Raw genomic sequence first — 21,840 nt, 5'->3', positions numbered from 1 at the left:
AAGAGAAGTTTGTTGCACAACTTGACTAGAAAAAGGGATCGGTTGGTAGGACATGTTCTGAGCCATCAAGGGATCACAAATTTAGCATTGGAGGGCAGCGTGGAGGGTATAAATCGTAGAGGGAGACGAAGAGATGAATACAGTAAGCAGATTCAGAAGGATGTAGGTGGCAGTAGGTACTGGGAGATGAAAAAGCTTGCACAGGATAGAGTAGCTTGGAGAGCTGCATCAAACCAGTCTCTGGACTGAAGACCACAACAACAACACATGAATGAAAACATCTATTATTCACCTGTGAATAACAAGCATTGCAAATAATAGATAAATTTGAAATTCATTGGCATTTAATGCACAAATACGCAGTCATTTATCAAGCAAATATAATTTTGCTTTTAAAATTAGTTTTCAGACCAACTTTTAAAAAAAGAAAAAGAAAAAAAATGTCCATTAGAAAGTTTGATTTCTTAAGATTTGCCACTGTTTGACATTACAGAAAATACATTCAATGCATACAGAGAGGATATTGGTGCTTTATATCTCCTTAAATTGTCTTTATTTCAGGGTAATGATATAAGACTTTAAAATGTCTTCTTCAGCAAAAATAGAGAAATAATTAATTCCACTGTAGTTTTTTTGCATGCAGTTCATTGTGATTCCACATTACCTTTCCCTCCCAAATCATGTTCAAAATAAAATTTACTTTTTACATCATAACATCATTTGAAACTTGTGACATGATTTCTGCAGCGTTTCTTTGGCTATTACATTCCTGTAGGTTCTTGTAATCCTTCCTTTCTCTTTGGCAGCAGTGGTAAACTTTTTGTTTTTAAATTGTGGGTAATACATTTTTGAAATAGTTTCAGATGGTGCAGAAAGATGAAAAATATTTTTCCAACTGTCTCGACACTTTCTCAGTAAAAAAGTTTCCAGTTAGTTTCAATATTAAGAACTGTGGTGTGTACTGTGTTTACTCAAATCCAGTGGCTCCTCTGGAATTTTTCAATCTGGAAGCTCTGCATTATGATAGAAACATATCCTCCATCTTCTAACAAGCAGCTTACTCAAAGTTAATCCCAAAACACCTTTGGACGACTTTGAACATCCAGCAGCATTCCATAAATGTTTTAGGAGACTTTCTATTTATTTTAGTCTTAGCAAACACTGAATTCTTACTTTGTATGCTCATTTTGTAGCACCACAAATATAAAGAAACTGCGTAAATATATCAAAAGACACCCATATCTGACAGTGTTGGCAATCATGGTACAATTGAGGCTGGTGTTGCAGATTGAGAGTTTTTGTTGACTGCCTTCTCATCATTAGCTATTTGCATAGAGTACTTCTGCATTTTAGCAGAGGGAGGGTGGGAAGTAATGACAAGTGCAAAGGCAGCTGAGTTGGGCATTTGCATAGTGTGTAATGGATAAGGGCAACTGCCTCTGAAGTAATTATATGTTCAAATTATTACGGTGTAACCTAAGTAAAGCTGTGCTCAGCCCAAAGATTTGTTTGATGATGTGATGTTTGCCTGCTTTATTTCCTCGTTGATTGTCCTCGGTGTTGATGTACTGCGTTGCTATACTGGCTGAATAATGTTGTTGGAAGTTCAGCACTGACTACTTTAAATGATGTCACAGTTATTTACTTTCACTGTTCACAACCCCCCAATATACACATTTAATATGGCCAGTTAACCTTTGTTTAACTTTCAATAAGCCTCATTAACAGGTTGCAGGCAAACATCCACATACTGCTACAGTAGTTTACTGTTGAACATCTACGAGCAGTAAAAGCCTAACCACACATTTCACAGTCTTTCAAATAAACTGAACAGATGTGTCATTGCTTTAACACACAGCCTATTGGTGTAACACTTATTTCACAGTTAAGTTGATGCATTGTTGTTGATCTAACCACTACGGGTTCCGCATCTAAAACTCGGCCGGGACCAAAAATCGAGGCCTTATATATATTCACAATAATAGGCACTGAAACTACACATTGTTCGATGTTTAATTTACTGAAATTACAATTAAAACTTAACTCCATCAATTAACTGCATAGATTGAAAAATTGTATCTTTTTAACAGTTTCTTCTACTACATGGGTTAAGGCGTATTATACTCTTGAAAATACTCAAGATGTGCAATGGCATAAATTTACTAATCATTACATTATGAAAAAAGAATAGAGTCACTGTTACATAGTTTAATTACTACTAAAATCAAAATTAAGGGGATGGAAGTTGTACCAAATCATTGCCCCACTTCTCTACTCCACTCTGAGCACTACTGTCATTCACCCAGAAAATTAAATTATCACAAAATGTTACCAAATAGTTGACCTTTCAGAATGTTCACATCAGTCTATCATCATAGTTATCAGTTAATCAACAAAATTACTGTTCTTCATCCCAGTATTACCACTTTAAGTTCATAATTACTCAGAACAGAAAGAGAAGTCTTGAGATAACCTATAGATCTGATAATGCAGCATTATATGACTTGTACCTCACCAAAATATTGCTTGTTCTGTTAAGCTCTCATTCCCAGCTACTGTGTCATGAATTGCAGTACCCAATGTTGCCTAGTTCAAAATTTAGCTAATGCAGTTAAACCACATTTGTTTGTATATAGTTATCTTTCTCATTATTCAATCATGTCTGTCAGCTCCATTATTTTACTTACATTTCTTACCTCGATAGCTAGTGGAGTGCATTCTCAAAAAATATCCCTACTGTAGAGACAGGCTCCCTAATCATTAAGACCTAAACATTATTCATTATTTTATTATTACTTGATTATCTAATAAATTAACACCTGCTCTCGTAATCCAATGCAACATTGATTTTACTGAAAAACACTCCACAGTAACACATCCTTATGCTAAAGCAAACTTAACTCATTACTGATCAGACAAAATTATCACTTAGAAAAACGATTATTTCACTGTATTCCATCAAATTGCTTGAGATTCTAGCCTGAAGGGTGATGTACATACACTTCTTGCTTATTCTTTCCACACATTACTCCAGGCAACCATGTTTTAAAGTTGTAATTCCTTAATTTTAGAAGGGGCTGTACCATGACACTTCTATAGGTAGATAGTTATCTCAATATCCTGACTGCACTGAACACACACACTCCTATTACACCACAATTAATATTAACACTATGCCATCCAGTAACACCACAGTGGTGTCGTGCACGAAATAGCGGTCAATGGTCGGCGACACCGCAGGGGTGTCATGTGCATAGTATCACTCAGTGGCTGGTGACACCACAGTGGTTTTGTGAGCATAGTATCATGCAGTAGCTGGTGACAACACTTTAGTATCTTTTGAATTCTGTTGGTGTTTTGTATAAGTAACAATAAGTTACACACGTCAACATGTTTTTTTGTTTTTGTAAGTACTTGTGCCCTTTCATCGTAGCAGGCGAAAGAGATGATATGCTAATTTATGATGAATACGCAGATGTCTTGTCTGACATTCTGGATGACTTGGCCGATTGGGAAGAAGACATTGGACTGATTGGGAAGAAGACATTGGATATCAAAAAAATGAAAGTGAAGCAGAATCGTCAGAAGATAGTGAAATTCGTCTAAGAAGAATTCCGCAAACACTACTGTTGCCAACTGATTCGGATGAAACAGACGAAGAAGACAGTGCACAGTGGTCAGACTTTGATTTACTGAGGACCAATAATAAATTTGAAGGATCTCCGGGTCCAAACATATTTCCCAAAGATACACAAAGCGTTGAGGATATCGTAGAATTATATATTGGGAACGATCTATTTGAATATATTAACAACGAAACCAATGAGTACTACAGTCAAAATTGCAATGGAAAGAAACTGGATAAAAATAATGCCAGATTTGTTGACCTTACAGGACCCAAACTTAGAAAATGGTTTCAGCTTGCTATCCTTACGGGATTTGTAAAAAAAGCAAGGATCGATGATTATTGGTCAACGAATCCATTGATAGGCACACCGATATTTCGCAAAACGATGTCCCGCAACTGGTTCAGACAAACATTATCATTTTTACATTTTTACAACAACAACAATATACTGGATAATGCCGACCTGCTTTACAAAGTGCTATTCGTAATTGATTAATTTTCCAAAAAGTTTAAAGAAACTTTTAATCTAAGTCAAAACATCTCAACTGACAAAGGAATGATACCGTGGCGTGGATGGTTAAATTTTAAAGTTTACAATCCATCAAAAATTATGAAATATAGCGTACTCTTTCTGATGCTGTGTGATTTGAGTACGAGATAGGTTTCCTCATTCAAGATATATTCCAGTGCTGGACAGCCTTTAGCAAAAACAGTGATTGAACTATTGACGCCTTTTTATGTAAAGTGGCATCACCTCTACATGGATAATTATTATAACAGTGCAGAACTTGTAAGTAGTTACTTGAAAATAAAATTTGAGTTGAAAAATTAAAGTGCGCAAGAGTCAATGTGTTTGAAGCTTGTCATCAACAGAAAGGCGAAGTATTCACACAGGAGCTTCGAAAACTAAAATGATATGAATGATCTCTACAGTACATAGTGCCACTTTGACTGGCACTCACAGAAAATGTAGAAAAACCAAATGCACAATAAAAAAAAACCTGAAAGTGTATTAATAGACTACAACAAATACATGAACAGATTGGATCAGGCAAACCAATTTTTGAGGTATTACCCTATATACAGAAAAAACGATAAAATGGTCAAAAAAGATTTGCATGTACCTCTATCATTGTGCATTATTTAGTGCTTTCCATACATGGCAGTATTTCAATACAGAACACAAAGTCTCTGATTTCACGATTTTTTATTGCAAGTGTCTGATTCGTGGATAAAAGACCATGTACTTGCTTCTAAGCAAAACTTGGAGGTTGCCACTACATCAAGTACGTCTCATCATATTCTGATTGACAGACTTTCTGGTCACATAAATCAATACCAGCTAGTACTTATTTCTGAACCAAATAAACGAAAATGGAGAAACTGCCCTGTATTTTCCAAAAACAAAAATGAACAACAACAAACTTAATGTAAATGATTAATGGAAAATCTCATATAAGATGTGAAACAAATACTAACAAAGAGATAGAGGGGCTGGCCAGTACTTACCTCAGCTCAGTACAGCCGATAGATACACATAAAACAGAACTGAAAATTTACATTCCTAGCTTTCGGAACTTTGTTCCTTCATCAGGGAGGAGAGAGGGGAAAAAAGGGAAGAAGGGAAAGTGGATTCAGTTACTCACAACCCAGGTTATGAAGCAACAGGGATAGGTAAACAGGGAGGGTGGCAAGGATGGAGGCATGGTTGTCAGAGGGAAGCCAAAGATATTCTACTGTAAGTACTGTGCCAGCTTCAACCAAAGAGGATGCATACAGAAGTAAAGAGGTATATAGTATAAAGATAAACACAACTACGTAGGATGAAAAGATGCGTGAATGGCTAAAGAGGAAAGGGAAAGAGGAGAAGACTGAAGAGTGAATGGGAGTGAGGTTGTTTAATGTAGGTTCAGTCCAGGGGGATGGCGGGATGAAAGGATGTGTTGGAGTGCAAGTTCCCATCTCCGCAGTTCAGAGGGACTGGTGTTGGGTGGGAGAAGCCAAATGGCACATACGGTGTAGCAGGTTCCTAGGTCCCTAGAATTATGCTGGAGGGCATGCTCCGCTACCGGGTATTGGGCATCTCCTAGGCGGACAGTTCGTCTGTGTCCGTTCATGCGCTCAGCCAGTTTGGTTGTTGTCATGCCGATGTAAAAGGCTGTGCAGTGCAGGCATGTCAGTTGATAAATGACATGTGTAGTTTCACACGTAGCCCTGCCTTGAATTGTGTATGTTTTACCAGTAGCGGGGCTGGAGTAGGTGGTTGTGGGCGGATGCATGGGGCAGGTTTTGCAGCGGGGTCGGTTACAGGGGTAGGAACCACTGGGTAGAGAAGGTAGTCTGGGAATATTGTAGGGTTTAACAAGGATGTTACGGAGGTTAGGGGGGCGACGAAAGGCAACTCTGGGTGGTGTGGGGAGAATTTTGTCAAGGGATGATCTCATTTCAGGGGTTGACTTGAGAAAGTCATATCCCTGGCGGAGTAATTTGTTGATGTTTTCGAGGCCAGGATAATATTGGGTGACAAGGGGGATACTTCTGTGTGGTCTGGGGGTAGGAACAAACTTAATGTGTAAGTCTTGTGGAGTTGCGTTACATCTTGGAGACTGTTTTGCTGCATATCGCTGTTGTTGTTGTGGTCTTCAGTCCTGAGACTGGTTTGATGCAGCTCTCCATGCTACTCTATCCTGTGCAAGCTTCTTCATCTACCAGTACCCACTGCAACCTACATCCTTCTGAATCTGCTTAGTGTATTGATCTCTTGGTCTCCCTCTACGATTTTTACCCTCCACACTGCCCTCCAATGCTAAATTTGTGATCCCTTGACGCCTCAAAACATGTCCTACCAACCGATCCCTTCTTCTAGTCCAGTTGTGCCACAAACTTCTCTTCTCCCCAATCCTATTCAATACCTCCTCATTAGTTACGTGATCTACCCACCTTATCTTCAGCATTCTTCTGTAGCACCACATTTTGAAAGCTTCTATTCTCTTCTTGTCCAAACTGGTTATCGTCCATGTTTCACTTCCATACATGGCTACACTCCATACAAATACTTTCAGAAACAACTTCCTAGCACTTAAATCTATACTCGATGTTAACAAATTTCTCTTCTTCAGAAACGATTTCTTTGCCATTGCCAGTCTACATTTTATATCCTCTCTACTTCGACCATCATCAGTTATTTTGCTCCCTAAATAGCAAAACTCTTTTATTACTTTAAGTGTCTCATTTCCTAATCTAATCCCCTCAGCATCACCCGATTTAATTTGACTACATTCCATTATCCTCGTTTTGCTTTTGTTGATGTTCACCTTATATCCTCCTTTCAAGACACTGTCCATTCCGTTCAACTGCTCTTCCAAGTCTTTTGCTGTCTCTGACAGAATTACAATGTCATCGGCGAACCTCAAAGTTTTTACTTCTTCTCCATGAATTTTAATACCTACTCCGAATTTTTCTTTTGTTTCCTTTACTGCTTGCTCAATATACAGATTGAATAACATCGGGGAGAGGCTACAACCCTGTCTCACTCCTTTCCCAACCACTGCTTCCCTTTCATGCCCCTCGACTCTTATAACTGCCATCTGGTATCTGTACAAATTGTAAATAGCCTTTCGCTCCCTGTATTTTACCCCTGCCACCTTCATAATTTGAAAGAGAGTATTCCAGTTAACGTTGTCAAAAGCTTTCTCTAAGTCTACAAATGCTAGAAACGTAGGTTTGCCTTTTCTTAATCTTTCTTCTAAGATAAGTCGTAAGGTTAGTATTGCCTCACGTGTTCCAACATTTCTACGGAATCCAAACTGATCTTCCCCGAGGTCCGCTTCTACCAGTTTTTCCATTCGTCTGTAAAGAATTCGCGTTAGTATTTTGCAGCTGTGACTTATTAAACTGATAGTTCAGTAATTTTCACATCTGTCAACACCTGCTTTCCTTGGGATTGGAATTATTAAATTCTTCTTGAAGTCTGTGGGTATTTCGCCTGTCTCATACATCTTGCTCACCAGATGGTAAGTTTTGTCATGACTGGCACTCCCAAGGCCATCAGTAGCTCTAATGGAATGTTGTCTACTCCTGGGGCCTTGTTTCGACTCAGGTCTTTCAGTGTTCTGCCAAACTCTTCACGCAGTATCTTATCTCCCATTTCATCTTCATCTACATCCTCTTCCATTTCCAAAATATTGTCCTCAAGTACATCGCCCTTGTATAAACCCTCTATATACTCCTTCCACCTTTCTGCCTTCCCTTCTTTGCTTAGAGCTGGGTTGCCATCTGAGCTCTTGATATTCATACAAGTGGTTCTCTTCTCTCCAAAGGTCTCTTTAATTTTCCTGTAGGCAGTATCTATCTTACCCCTAGTGAGACAAGCCTCTACATCCTTACATTTGTCCTTTAGCCATCCCTGCTTAGCCATTTTGCACTTCCTGTCGATCTCATTTTTGAGACTTTTGTATTCCTTTTTGCCTGCTTCATTTACTGCATTTTTATATTTTCTCCTTTCATCAATTAAATTCAATATTTCTTGTGTTACCCAAGGATTTCTATTAGCCCTCGTCTTTTTACCTACTTGATCCTCTGCTGCCTTCACTACTTCATCCCTCAAAGCTACCCATTCTTCTTCTACTGTATTTCTTTCCCCCATTCCTGTCAATTGTTCCCTTATGCTCTCCCTGAAACTCTCTACAACCTCTGGTTCTTTCAGTTTATCCAGGTCCCATCTCCTTAAATTCCCACCTTTTTGCAGTTTCTTCAGTTTCAATCTGCAGTTCATAACCAATAGATTGTGGTCAGAATCCACATCTGCCCCTGAAAATGTCTTACAATTTAAAACCTGGTTCCTAAATCTCTGTCTTACCATTATATAATCTATCTGATACCTTTTAGTATCTCCAGGATTCTTCCAGGTATACAACCTTCTTTTATGATTCTTGAACCAAGTGTTAGCTATGATTAAGTTATGCTCTGTGCAAAATTCTACAAGGCGGCTTCCTCTTTCATTTCTTCCCCCCCGATCCATATTCACCTACTACGTTTCCTTCTCTCCCTTTTCCTACTGACGAATTCCAGTCACCCATGACTATTAAATTTTCGTCTCCCTTCACTACCTGAATAATTTCTTTTATCTCATCATACATTTCATCAATTTCTTCATCATCTGCAGAGCTAGTTGGCATATAAACTTGTACTACTGTAGTAGGCATGGGCTTTGTGTCTATCTTGGCCACAATAATTTGTTCACTATGCTGTTTGTAGTAGCTTACCCGCACTCCTATTTTTTTGTTCATTATTAAACCTACTCCTGCATTACCCCTATTTGATTTTGTATTTATAACCTTGTAATCACCTGACCAAAAGTCTTGTTCCTCCTGCCACCGAACTTCACTAATTCCCACTATATCTAACTTTAACCTATCCATTTCCCTTTTTAAATTTTCTAACCTACCTGCCCGATTAAGGGATCTGACATTCCACGCTCCGATCCGTAGAATGCCAGTTTTCTTTCTCCTGATAACGACGTCCTCTTGAGTAGTCCCCGCCCGGAGATCCGAATGGGGGACTATTTTACCTCCGGAATATTTTACCCAAGAGGACGCCATCATCATTTAATCATACAGTAAAGCTGCATATCGTATGAAAGAGAAATACTGAGTACCAAAGACAATGCAAATAAACAAATATATGAAACAAACAAATTTTGTATTTATAATAGAGGGAAACATTCCACGTAGGAAAAATATGTCTAAAAACAAAGATGATGTGACTTATCAAATGAAAGTGCTGGCAGGTCGACAGACACACAAACGAACACAAACATACACACAAAATTCAAGCTTTCGCAACAAACTGTTGCCTCATCAGGAAAGAGGGAAGGAGAGGGAAAGACGAAAGGATGTGGGTTTTAAGGGAGAGGGTAAGGAGTCATTCCAATCCCGGGAGCGGAAAGACTTACCTTAGGGGGAAATAGGGACGGGTATACACTCGCACACACACGCATATCCATCCACACATATACAGACACAAGCAGACATATTTAAAGACAAAGAATTTGGGCAGAGATGTCAGTCGAGGCAGAAGTGCAGAGGCAAAGATGTTGTTGAATGACAGGTGATGTATGAGTGGCGGCAACTTGAAATTAGTGGAGATTGAGGCCTGGTGGATAACGGGAAGAGAGGATATATTGAAGAGCAAGTTCCCATCTCCGGAGCTCTGATAGGTTGGTGTTAGTGGGAAGTATCCAGATAACCCGGACGGTGTAACACTGCGCAAAGATGTGCTGGCTGTGCACTAAGGCATGTTTAGCCACAGGGTGATCCTCATTACCAACAAACACTGTCTGCCTGTGTCCATTCATGCGAATGGACAGTTTGTTGCTGGTCATTCCCACATAGAATGCATCACAGTGTAGGCAGGTCAGTTGGTAGATCACGTGGGTGCTTTCACACGTGGCTCTGCCTTTGATCGTGTACACCTTCCGGGTTACAGGACTGTAGTAGGTGGTGGTGGGAGGGTGCATGGGACAGGTTTTACACCGGGGGCAGTTACAAGGGTAGGAGCCAGAGGGTAGGGAAGGTGGTTTGGGGATTTCATAGGGATGAACTAAGAGGTTGGCTCTATTGTGAGCCAAAACTGGAGCATTATCTAGTTAAATGGTTTGATACAGAATTAAGGTCATCTCCTCCATTTTTTTTACTTGAATTTCTACTATAATTAGTCCTGTTCATCCTATTTACCTGAAATTTTCTACCTGATTGATTATTGTCATCAAAATTCCTCCTACGATCTTCCACTGAGGACTTCACCCTGTCCACTTTATCAGAATAATTCAAGAAATCACTAATATTACCTCTAGGGGCAGGTACAAGCAATTCTCTTAACTTTCTGAGGCAATTTAGTCTTAGTCTATAATTACTGATTCACTACCTGGCACTTTGTCCAAATATTTCAGTTTGTTTATCCAAAGCTGATAGAAACCTTTCACAGTACCCTTCTTAGCGTCAAATCTCTCTCCTCCCCAAAATTCACTCAAAATTCTCTGTTGCTTCTCTTTGGACCAATATTCATCTAAAAATGCTTTCTCAAAGCTTTGCCACGAAATACAGGTATCAGCTACCTTATCTGCCCATCCATAAGCATCCCCTTTCAAAAAACCTCTCATGAACATTTTCTCATTGTCATTTCATGTTTCAGGCAGACCATTAAATTCCCTAATGAAATCCAGTGGATGCACATCCCCGAATTGTTCAAAATTAAGAAATTTCTTACGACTAAGAAATGAAGGACTGTTTGTATGCTACATACTCTGTGCTTTAGATTTGGTACCTCTTCCATCTTTTTCTGTATTTCAGCCAATTTTGAATCTGCGTTTTTATTTACTTTTACCAGTTTTTCTTCTACTACTACTGTACACTTGGTTTCTATCTCCATTTCAAAATCATTTTTAATCTGATCAACTTGGTTTTCAAGTTTAACCCTATTTTCAGCACAAAATTTCCTGGTAGCTTTGACTTCACCTTTACACTGTTTTTCAGAAGCCTCCACCTTCCTACTATAGTCATCACAGAGTTTCTTTCTCCCTTCTCCACATTTACTACTCATTAATGTTAATTTCCCATTAATATTCTGTTCTACTCTCTTTATCTTTTCATCACAATCTTTAACTACTACCTCAACCTTCTTATTTAACTCTGAAAGATTAGAGCTGAATCGTGATGACTGGGTGTTGTGTGCTGTCCTTAGGTTAGTTCGGTTTCAGTAGTTCTACGTTCTAGGGGACTGATGACCATAGATGTTAAGTCCCATAGTGCTCAGAGCCATTAGAGCTGAAGACCTTAATTTCCTTTTTAATTTCTTTCTTCAGTTCATCCTTTAAGCTATTCATGTCAGTTTTAATACTACTAATGTCTTCTTTCATACTGTTTTCCACCCTATTAATGTCTTCTTTTGTAGTATTTTCTGCACTATTAATGTCTTTCTTCGTACACATACTAGTCAAACAACACAAACTACTCATAATTTGCCTTTAACATTGCTTCCAGTTTTTCGTCTGCCATAAACTTTTGCCCTTGCTGGCTTTCGCCACTAGGTTCTTCCCTCTTATCACCAGCAGTGACATAGTCACTAATATGAACAGTGATCCATTACAGTCAAAAGGTTTTTTATTCCAGTCTTTGATCACAATAAAAATTCCTTTCGCAAAAGGAATTTATATTGTGATCAAACACTGGAATTAAAGGACATCTTCCCTCTTAACCTTAATGGTTTCATCCACTTCAGTACTGCTTTCATCCATTTCACCCACCTCACCATACACTATAGATGACGCTTTTATCATTTCATCTACGATAGGACTTTCATCCCCATCATTCAAAGTTATATTCATGTCTGATCTATAAACACTACTGTCGACAGAACCAGTCCCCCATTGTCTCTCCACACTGTCTGGTTCGTTAATGCTACTCATTTATGTATCATTTAATATAAAACGGCTTTTGCTATGAAATTACCTTATCTTTATCCACTCTTCTTCTGCTGCTGCTGCTGCTGTGTTTGTCATCTTGATCCATCATCTGCATGGCTGCTACAAGTTGTAATTCTCTCGGTGAGGCGTCTTAATTTGGATGTGTCCACCTGCATGCTGATTGGCTACTCCTGTAGAACCTGCTCGCTGATTGGCTGCTGTCATATTGTGGCCATGAAAACCCAGCGCTGGTTGACTGTAGCAACTCCTCCATTTAAATCACTGTGAACCGCTTGAGTTCATTGTCAAAGTTCGTGAGTCCTAGTTTATTGTACCCATGTACAGTAACCTCACACAGGGCACCATACGTGATGTTCATCTGCTTTATTTCCTCGTTGACCGGTTAACTATTGTTTAACTTTCAATTAGTCTCATTAACCCTTGAGCAGGCATGCCAATTTTCGTAACACGAGCAGGCACGTGGCACACTTTGTACACATGTAGTCAAAAGTTGTCATTATGCTACCAAGGGAAACATGTATGAGCTAAATCACAGTTAAAGTTTAGTTTATTTAAACAACATTACAAGAAACTTATATTACACTGCTAATTTACTATTTGATTAAACAAATAAGAAACTTTCATATTATTCTACTGCAGTTGACATATCAATCTGTTCCAACACTTATTTAAGCACATACAGAACAAAAACACTCGTTCATTGCAATATTGCACATTTTCGAAAAATGCTTTACACTTCTCACATGTATGCACTGTTTTTACATGTCCTTTGCAAACAAAGCTAATGCTTTACACTTCTCACATTTATGCACTGTTTTTACATGTCCTTTGCAAACAAAGCTATGGCATAGTTCCATCTTCTGGTAGTAGATGGGTTTCTTGCTCATCCGCATGTCACACACTGACTTCTTTTCTTTGTTGTAGGCTCCTCAGTTCTTTCAACACTTTGATCTTTGTATTTCACAATGAAAGTTGCAATTTTGGCAGGAAGTGGAGGGATATTAGTTCTTTCCACTAGTTGAGGCTTCATGAGAGAAAGTGCTAAATCTTTCAAAAAAATTCTTCTCTTCTTTTATGGATTTACCTCATTTGTATGAAAAATTATTCAAGCATTGATTCCTGCTATATCCATTAGAGCATAGAATACAACCAATGGCCATCTTGTCACCTGTGCAACGGAATATGCACCTTCCAGTTGATCGACTGTGTCGACTCCTCCCTTTGTTATATTGTAATCCAAAACTTATCTCTAGTTTACCTGTAACTTTGTCAATGGTCGCAAAATCGTGCATAGTTGAGAGTAATATAACTGCCTTGTTTTGTTTCGGCACATACAAAACTAGCGTCATATCATTATGAAAACCAAATAAAGTTGGGTGGATAACCCTACATTTCCCAGGTAAAAATTCTTGTTGGATCTCGCGTTTGTTTTTTCTCAACGTGATGATGCATGTTGGTTGCTTTTTCAAAGGGATTTGGCTAAGGAGTGGCTAGTGTATCAATTATCCATTTTAACATTTCTTCCTGAGCCTTCAGTGTGAGTAACTAGCCTTCCTACAATATCACAGGGAGAATTAGAAACATTGCATGGTCCTTTGGGTTGTTTTTCACAATATACTTCAATATTACTAGTGAAGAATGTTTTAGCATCTGCTAAAACAAAAATTGAATGTATTTGTTTGTATTTTACAATTTCATCAATCATTTCAAGGTGAAGTATTGTCTATAGAGCCTCTGTTTCACTTGTGACACCTCTGGCAACACGTGCAGGCCCAGAAAATATTTTCATAATATTCTTTCTTTTTGTTTTCGAAGTCACATTAGGACATATTTTATTCCATGTATACATTATGTCCTTCCCAATAAAAAGACCATCAGTGGAGAGCGACTCTTCAGTCATCATCTGAATCATGGACTTGATCAGAATCACTTTTTGTGATTAATTCCTCTTCTTCTTCTCCTTCTTCTTCTTCTTCTTCAACAGAGTCGTCATTGTTTTCGTTGTCTGGTACAGAGTTGAACTCTGGATCCTCATTAAGTAACCATTCAAGCTTGTTGTCTTGTCAGCTTTGGTCTCGCCTTGCACTGTGATACACTCGCTTGTTATGTGTTATCTTTTGATTCAATTAAAAAGAACTGAAATAAAAGTGAAGGAAAAACTACTTACATGACCGGGCATTGGCGCACTTTGTACACTAAGATGACACACTCGCAGTTTATTTTAAATTACTGTAGCTCACGTCAACCTATGACAACTTCTCACTGTGCTAGCTGAAACAGTAATGCAAGATTAGGTAGGGGCTTGCTATTGTAAAACAAAAATGGAACTTTGCACGACAATGCTATTTGTGGTTGGCGCACTTTATACACAGGCTCACCCACTCGAGGGTTAATATGTTGCAGACATACATCCACATACTGCTATAATAGTTTACTGTTGAACATCTATGAGCAGTAAAACCCTAACTACACATTTCAGTCTTTCAAATAAATTGAACAGACAGTGTCGTTGCTTTAACACACGGCCTATTGGTGTAACACTTATTTCACAGTTAAGTTGATCTAACCAATAAGGGTTCCGCGTCTGAAACTCGGCCATTGGCTGACTGTCTTGGGACCAAAAATTAGGGCCTCATATATCATCGCAATAATAGGCACTGAAACTACATATTGTTCAATGTTTAATTTACTGAAATTACAGTTAAAGCTTAACTCCTTCAATTAACTGCATACATCAAAAAATTGCATCTTTTTTAACAGTTTCTTCTACTATGAGAGTAAAGCCGTATTATTTGTTTAAATCATGAAATTAACAGATATAGTTACACAAACAATACTTTTGACAAACCTGTTAATTACTTTGGAATCAATGAAGGGCTGGCTTTGCTAACATGTTTTTGAATAAAGCCAAATACTTTTAGTTGTCCCTCCAAATGTTTACATTTAATGCAGAATTTATATTTGTTTATAAGTCAACAATAGAATTTAAGTTATGAAACATGATTCCACTCTATAACAAAAGATACTGTGTAGGAATAGTCACAATAAATTAGAAAATCAATTACATACATAAAACTAATCACAAAATTAGATCTGGTGTTATATTCTTTAAAACTGAGGGCCAACCTTTCCCTTTTTTGAAAATGCATATTGTACTCAGGTATGTTACTGGTAATAAGTTCAAAAATGAAAAAAAAAAATGAATTGTAAGAGGGCAGATGGCAAAATAAGAGGGGAAATAAAAATATCCCAGCTTTCTTCATCACAAACACAGCAGTGCTTTACTAGATGTGGTGTGCCGTAACTTCCTCTCACCTCCTACCAACTTCTGCATCCAGTTAAAGGGGGACCTAAGTTCAACATCTACTCCGAAAGACGGTGCAACTGGACTTGGCATTGTTCTCTATGTTAGAGAAGGAAGAAGCAATAAGTAACAGAAAAGATCATCGGACCAATGGTGGATCAAACCCCAAAACTTTAGCTTTGTAGTCTGCAACTTAACCCACTGAGCCACCGAGACATGTTTCTGTATAAACCATTAATAGTTATTTATTAAATAGAAACTGCACTGAGCCAAAGGAACAGTTATAGAATTTGTACACGAAATAAATAAAAAAAATACAGTGACATTCTGCATTATTGTTCATCCAAGCTACCAATAATTTATTTGTGAATAAATTTGCGTGAACAATCTATGTGCTTGAATAGTTACCCAGATAGAAATGTATCCAAATAATGCTAATCTCTGCTACACATTGTGTCTCCTTCCTCTTCGCTGTCATTGCAGGTAATATTACCAACTGTGATGAGTCCTTTTAGTTCATTTGCTCAATTTATTCACAAGAGCCTACAGTGTAGGTAGATTGAAGTTTTTTTTGTTAATTTTAAAAAAGTTGTCAATGATAATTAGTTATCACTCTCCTCAGCATACATCTTTTTCGTTTGCTCTGCCCAAAATATGTCTCAGCATCAGTACGATTTTAGCTGCAGACTGAATGCAAACATTATTTCAACAGCTATTCATTCATGCAAATTTAGAGTTGCATAGCTAAATCAATGACCTCCTATAGAATTAAATGTTAGATCACCACTGTAATTTTTGTTATGAGTAATCATTCTCAGCCACTGTACTTGATTAATTTCAGGTATACAGCTTACTTGTCTCCATAGAAACAATGGAAAATAGACAGCTAAAAAGAAATTCTAATTCTAAATGTGTTCCAATGCTTGGTGAGCCAATTAGTACCACTACATTGTGACAAAGCTGTATAGAGTCCATGATTCCCAAGCTGCATGGTAGGGCCACTCGCCTGTTGCCCCACACTCAATGAGTATGTGCCCACTCAATAGGGAATGCAGAAGCTGCCAACCACGTAATTGCATGGCATGGGAAGTGAGCAATAGGCAGTGAGCACTGCTCACGCAGGTTCGCCATGTAAATGCAGTGCTCTTCCCTCTGCTACCTATAAGTCTTCATTTTTTCAACACATTTTAGGAATGTGGTAATCATTAATAATATATCTGATGTGTACTTGATGTTGGTGTGTGCAAGGTGCAGATGGCATGCCTCCTGCCATACTTATCTTATTTGTCCTTTGGGGGCCACCAGCTTCTTCCACATCAGCACTCCCCTCTTTCTTTCTTTCTTTCTTTCTTTAGCTCCCCCTAATCTTATACTGGTTCTAGCTACCTGGTGAAGTATTGCCTCCATAAATTTTAGCGACAATGACAATATCAGAGACCCTACAGCAAGCCAGTCTTCTTTTCTCGTTTCACACAATCATTTTATGTGAACTTCCTGTGGAAGGAGGGAGTGATAACCAAGTTATTTAGTTTATTTAACTACATATGTAGGGCAAAATGCATTCTTGTATTGAAACATATATATTTCCAAAAATATTACAGCAAAAATAGTAAAACTTGAGACTATTATGTACAACATAATGCTTGTTATTATGCACAGTTTTTGTTTGAAAATATGCATCGACATTCATTTTATAAGGATTTAAGTTCTTCATTACCATTGTTTGTATGAAGTACGTTTTCTTGTAAACTAATCAAGCAATAAAACTGGAATTTCACAGTTTACATCTGCATAAGAGGCTTATAAAACAAGTGGAACTGATTTTTGTTTAAGGTCATAGTTGCTTTAAAATTAATTTTTCATTTTTGTGTTACCCGGGACTGCTTTATTTTTCTCAAATTTTAAAGGAGAACTTTTCGCAGAGAAAAGGTATTGGAAAAGTGCTGCACAGGATTATTCAGTAAGTAATTCTAAAGAACAGTGCCAAACTTCAGGGCATTAGCTTTTAAAGTTACTGAGAAAATAACATCGTAGCTCAAAAAAGTAATTTTACGGCAATTAGACTTAAAGTTTTTATTTCAGTTTTTGACAATATTGCTATATCTCTAGGGACTAATGCTGTCAATATCCATAATCTTTATTCTCATCCTCGTCTTCCTGGAGTAATCTCTTCCCATGCCTCCTTTACTTAGCCAACTTTTGCATTTTTTCTTCTGCTGCTTTGTCCAGTCGCACTTCATCGATGCTTCTGAGTATCTTCAGCGTGAAAGCACCAGAATGGAAGCCTAGTTTCTGCAGGCACTTAATCCTACCTACATTTCCACTATTGAAGACTAGACAGGTATCACATGGAGCTATCTTTTCATATTTACAAATTTTACACAAATTATGTATGTTACTTACAATGCCAGTTCAGTTACTGTCACCATAAAGTCTAAGGTCCTTTGACCCACAATAGCCATATGCATATGAAACATTAAACCTAAGGGCCAGCAATTCTAAGTCAGTTGATCTAAATCCACTAAAAAACTCGTCTTTGGCCCTGTACACAGCATCATCAATTTCTTCACTGATTTTCTTCTTTAATGAACTCGGTGTCCTTCATACTTAGGAGCAGCATCTGTAACACTGTTATTTAAATTTCCTGGACCTAGTACACAAGAAATTCAACATTTCCTCACTTTTTTTTTAAATATTCGTCTACTGTTACAACCCATTTCGGGCATAACAGGTTGATATATGCAAAACTAAAAACTGAAATAAGTTTGTAACATGTACTATTAAAAAAAAAAAAACCTGATTGTAAACAAATGAACAAGCAGAGATAATCTTTCTCATGGCCTTCCAGAACTTGAACTTGGCCGCAGTTCTTTTTGATTGTGTGAATGAAAAATTAACACACAAAATTTCTAGCATAAAGAAGCCATGGACCACAGCATAGAAAGAGAGGGCGTGGCAGGTGCCGACTAACTTTTTTAAAATGTATTTCTAGCCATAATTTGAATATAAAACTTTCTGATGTTATTCTTAAAAAATCAATCTAATACATTGCGCAGTAAAAAAAAAATCGAATATTGTTTTGCAATTTTGCCCTATGTCGCCCTAAAGGCACAGTCATCATCATCATCACAAAGGTAATGTTTTTTCCCATATTTTTTCTTTTACCTTTCGGTAGTATTTCTTGGTGTATTTACTCAATAACTTACTTTGCTCCTTCTTATTTTTTTTGTTTTTGTATTTTGCTCTGTCACTGCTGCTAGTAGTTTCCCCATCACATTTTCCATTTTTTGCATAGTTCTCAAATGCATTATTCATTTCATTTCTCATTTACCTTCCTATTGCTCTATCTTCACCACTCAGTATTTCCTTCTGTTGTTCTCATGTATGTTTCTCTTACTCCACCTTTACCACTCAGTCCTCCATTCTATCATCTCTGGCCTGAAGCCAGCACAGTGCATACCAGTGTACTATTTTTGACCTTATCTTTCTGATGATGTCTTTCTGTTCATCTTTATCTCAGCCTGGTGTCTGAGTAACCTGGTCTTCATCACCAGGCGAACGGTCTACCCGACGGGAGGCCCTAGCCACACGATATTTCCATTTCATTTCCATTTCTAACCTTCCTCAAGCTATCCTATTTTCTTTCTTGGTGAAGTACGTAACACTTTCAAAAGTCATGGTATTTGTTTGTATCTTTATGTGTTTATTGGCAGTACTCAAAATTTCACCTTCTGAAGGTAAGAAATGGTCTGTAATTCTGCAGCCTTGCAATTATATAATGTGTTTTGCCAAATCATGAACCTGTAGACTGAGACTAATTGCTAAAATAAATAATATTATGTTTAAGGCAATGGCATTTGGTGGCCATGCTGTTTGTTGTTGTGATCTTCAGTCCAAATACCAAACTGAGACAACTAGTCTATCTTGTGCAAGCAATTTGTTGGCATTTCTACATAACTAATATATACATCAGGTTGACTAAAGGAAACATCTGGTATTCACAATTTACAGTGAAAATGGTCACAAATTTATTAGAATGATGGAAGAGAATGATTTTGAAGTATTTGAATTGGCAGATTTTTTTTAAAAAAAATCTCTCTTTAAGAAAATATAGTGGAAAATTTTCAAGAAATGATTTTAAGGGGGAAATCAGAAGTATACTGCAGACCCTTAGTGCTCTTGTAAAAATTATGAACGTACATTTTTATGGACAACAGATACCATAGTATTTATTCTTCCCATAATCTATCTGCAAATGAAACTGAATAAAACAGTAAGTACCTCCACTATTGTCCTCACAGTTATTTGGAAATTACAAATGTAGTTTCAAATGAAGAGAATATGCGTATTAAATATTGAATTTTACTGTGTTAAAATAAAAATAAAAAATTTATTACTGTGTTAATACTTTGCTGTTCAATCATACTCCATTCATGTTGCGTGTCTTCTCGAAAACTGCATGTTCTCGTGGAATTTCAGAAGCGATGAAGAAGGTGGCAGAGAAATGACCTACCTCCAGGCTGCGTACTAGCCCCAACACTTCAATATTCGTACCAGTGTACACTAATGAAAGAGCTGTGTTGTCCAAAGCTGTACGTTTGAAGAGGTAAAGTGAGACTCACTAACATCCTGGAGAAGCCCATACTAGAGTATGTGCAGGACTAACTGAAGGCTAACCAGACAAAATCCCTGGCTACATAGAGAGGAATGCTATTGGAGCACTGCTCCTGCCCCAGATACTTGGGTGCAAACCTGAATAGAGCTCCGAGGTAGACCAGCACAACCGAAAGAAAATTGGTCATAGAAACAATGTCACCCAGAGAAGTGTAGGCTCAAATTTAGGTGCTAAGCCACAAGTGGTAGAAACAACAGTACTGGAAATTTGTTATTGTGCCAAAAAGAAAGATGATGTGTCTCTCTCATCTAATACAAAGCATGTTGATACCTCATTCAGTGAAATGTGCAGATTAATCACTAGCTATCTGAAATCTATTCCTATAGGTAAGTTCTACTACCTGGCTTGAATTAATCTGCTACAATTTGAGGAGAGGCAACAACCCACAAAGAGAAAATGAAGCCCTCCACGTCTGAACAACAGTATTCGGTTGATTACCCAAAGGCTGAAATCAAGAAATAACTGCCTCATAACAGCCAAGGACTATGAATACCAAACTCCGCTTAAAGTGAAGGTTTTGTCAACATCAAGAAACCATTAGGATGGAACTGCCAGAACAACTAGTCCTCAGCAACCTCAAAAACTTGCGAGTTTTGTAATCCCTTAACAGGCAGTGGACTGAAGCAAGACCCAAAGCAAATCTCTTAAAACCAGTCTGTCTAACCGGTGTAACTGTGGTGACCAGACAACCCGACATATGTATTCCTACCCTGATAGCCCTACCCAGTATAGCCTCGAGGACTGTAAGCCAGCAGCTCCTAGCACAGTTGATGTCAGCCACTCCTGGGTTAAATTTTCCTCTTAATCTGTTCTGTTTCATACATATTTGCGTGCCTTTTTTTTTTTCATTTGCAAGAACTCTTAAGTGTTCTTTTCTGTTCTGTTTCCATAACTTAAAATCTCTTTCTTCTTTTAATTTGAGATCAATTGCATCTAACAAGAATAATAAGAAAAGGCCTCTTCATTGTTGCTTATATTTGACATGTAACAGTGCCACCACATTCTAGAGAATTCCTTTCATAATATATTAATCTCTTTATTATAGGGCCTCCTACTCCATCAGATGCGCTGGATCTCCTGGACTGCCCAACACTTGCATCCCAAGGCTCGGACAGCTCTCCTGGCCCCGTCCGCACTTTGGATTCGAGCCCGTCGCTGCCCCTTCAGCAGCAGATTGCTGGCTACAGCAGCACTCTCTCTGCCTTGCTCGCAGGCCACGTTGGCGGTGACAGTTCACAAGGAGGGTTAGAATAGGCTGGTAACAAAGGATTCATAAGTTTCTTGGTTGAAAACTCTGCTAAGGAAGGAGTAGCATAAAGTATAATCATACATCCTGTGTAACAGGACTGAAAAGAAATGCTTAACTTCTCCCAGACAAAAAGGCATTATAGTAGATGCCTTAGTCCGGTAGGGGCTTAATATCGAGAAGGCTGTGAGAAGTAAATAAAAATAGAATCACAAATTCATAAGAAAGTTCTAAAGACTTTAAAAGAAAAATGAGGTTTGATTGAGTGAAGCATTTATAATTTTGTAAAATTGTGGGAATTTTCATGTAAAGTATGTAGACTACAGGAGAAAATCAATGTTTTTAAACATTACGTGTGAACTGTTGAAATCAGAGTGGTTTCCATTACAAAAAACAATTTTTGACATGTGATGTGCCATGGATGTAAAAAAAAATCTTTTTGCAAGAAAAAAAAATGAAGAGCTTTCACTTGGGAACTCCATTGTCATGATACATAAAAGCACAT

The 21,840-nt window shown here is 37.8% G+C and overlaps 1 protein-coding gene across 1 annotated transcript in view; it reads left to right on the top strand.

Annotated features, from left to right (window-relative positions):
• The window catches only part of LOC124550704 (deoxynucleotidyltransferase terminal-interacting protein 1), a 128,565-nt gene extending 106,941 nt beyond the window's left edge, over window positions 1-21,624 (top strand). The window contains exon 8 of the mRNA XM_047125430.1: window positions 21,135-21,624. Coding sequence (XP_046981386.1) covers window positions 21,135-21,343 — 209 coding nt within the window. The 3' untranslated portion in view covers window positions 21,344-21,624. The remainder of the gene's footprint in view (window positions 1-21,134) is intronic.
• The last annotated feature ends 216 nt before the right edge of the window (window positions 21,625-21,840 follow it).

The sequence above is a fragment of the Schistocerca americana genome, chromosome 1, assembly GCF_021461395.2.
Source record: "Schistocerca americana isolate TAMUIC-IGC-003095 chromosome 1, iqSchAmer2.1, whole genome shotgun sequence".
In the NCBI taxonomy this organism is placed as follows: Eukaryota; Metazoa; Arthropoda; class Insecta; order Orthoptera; family Acrididae; genus Schistocerca; species Schistocerca americana.
This window is presented reverse-complemented; position numbering and strand designations above follow the sequence as displayed.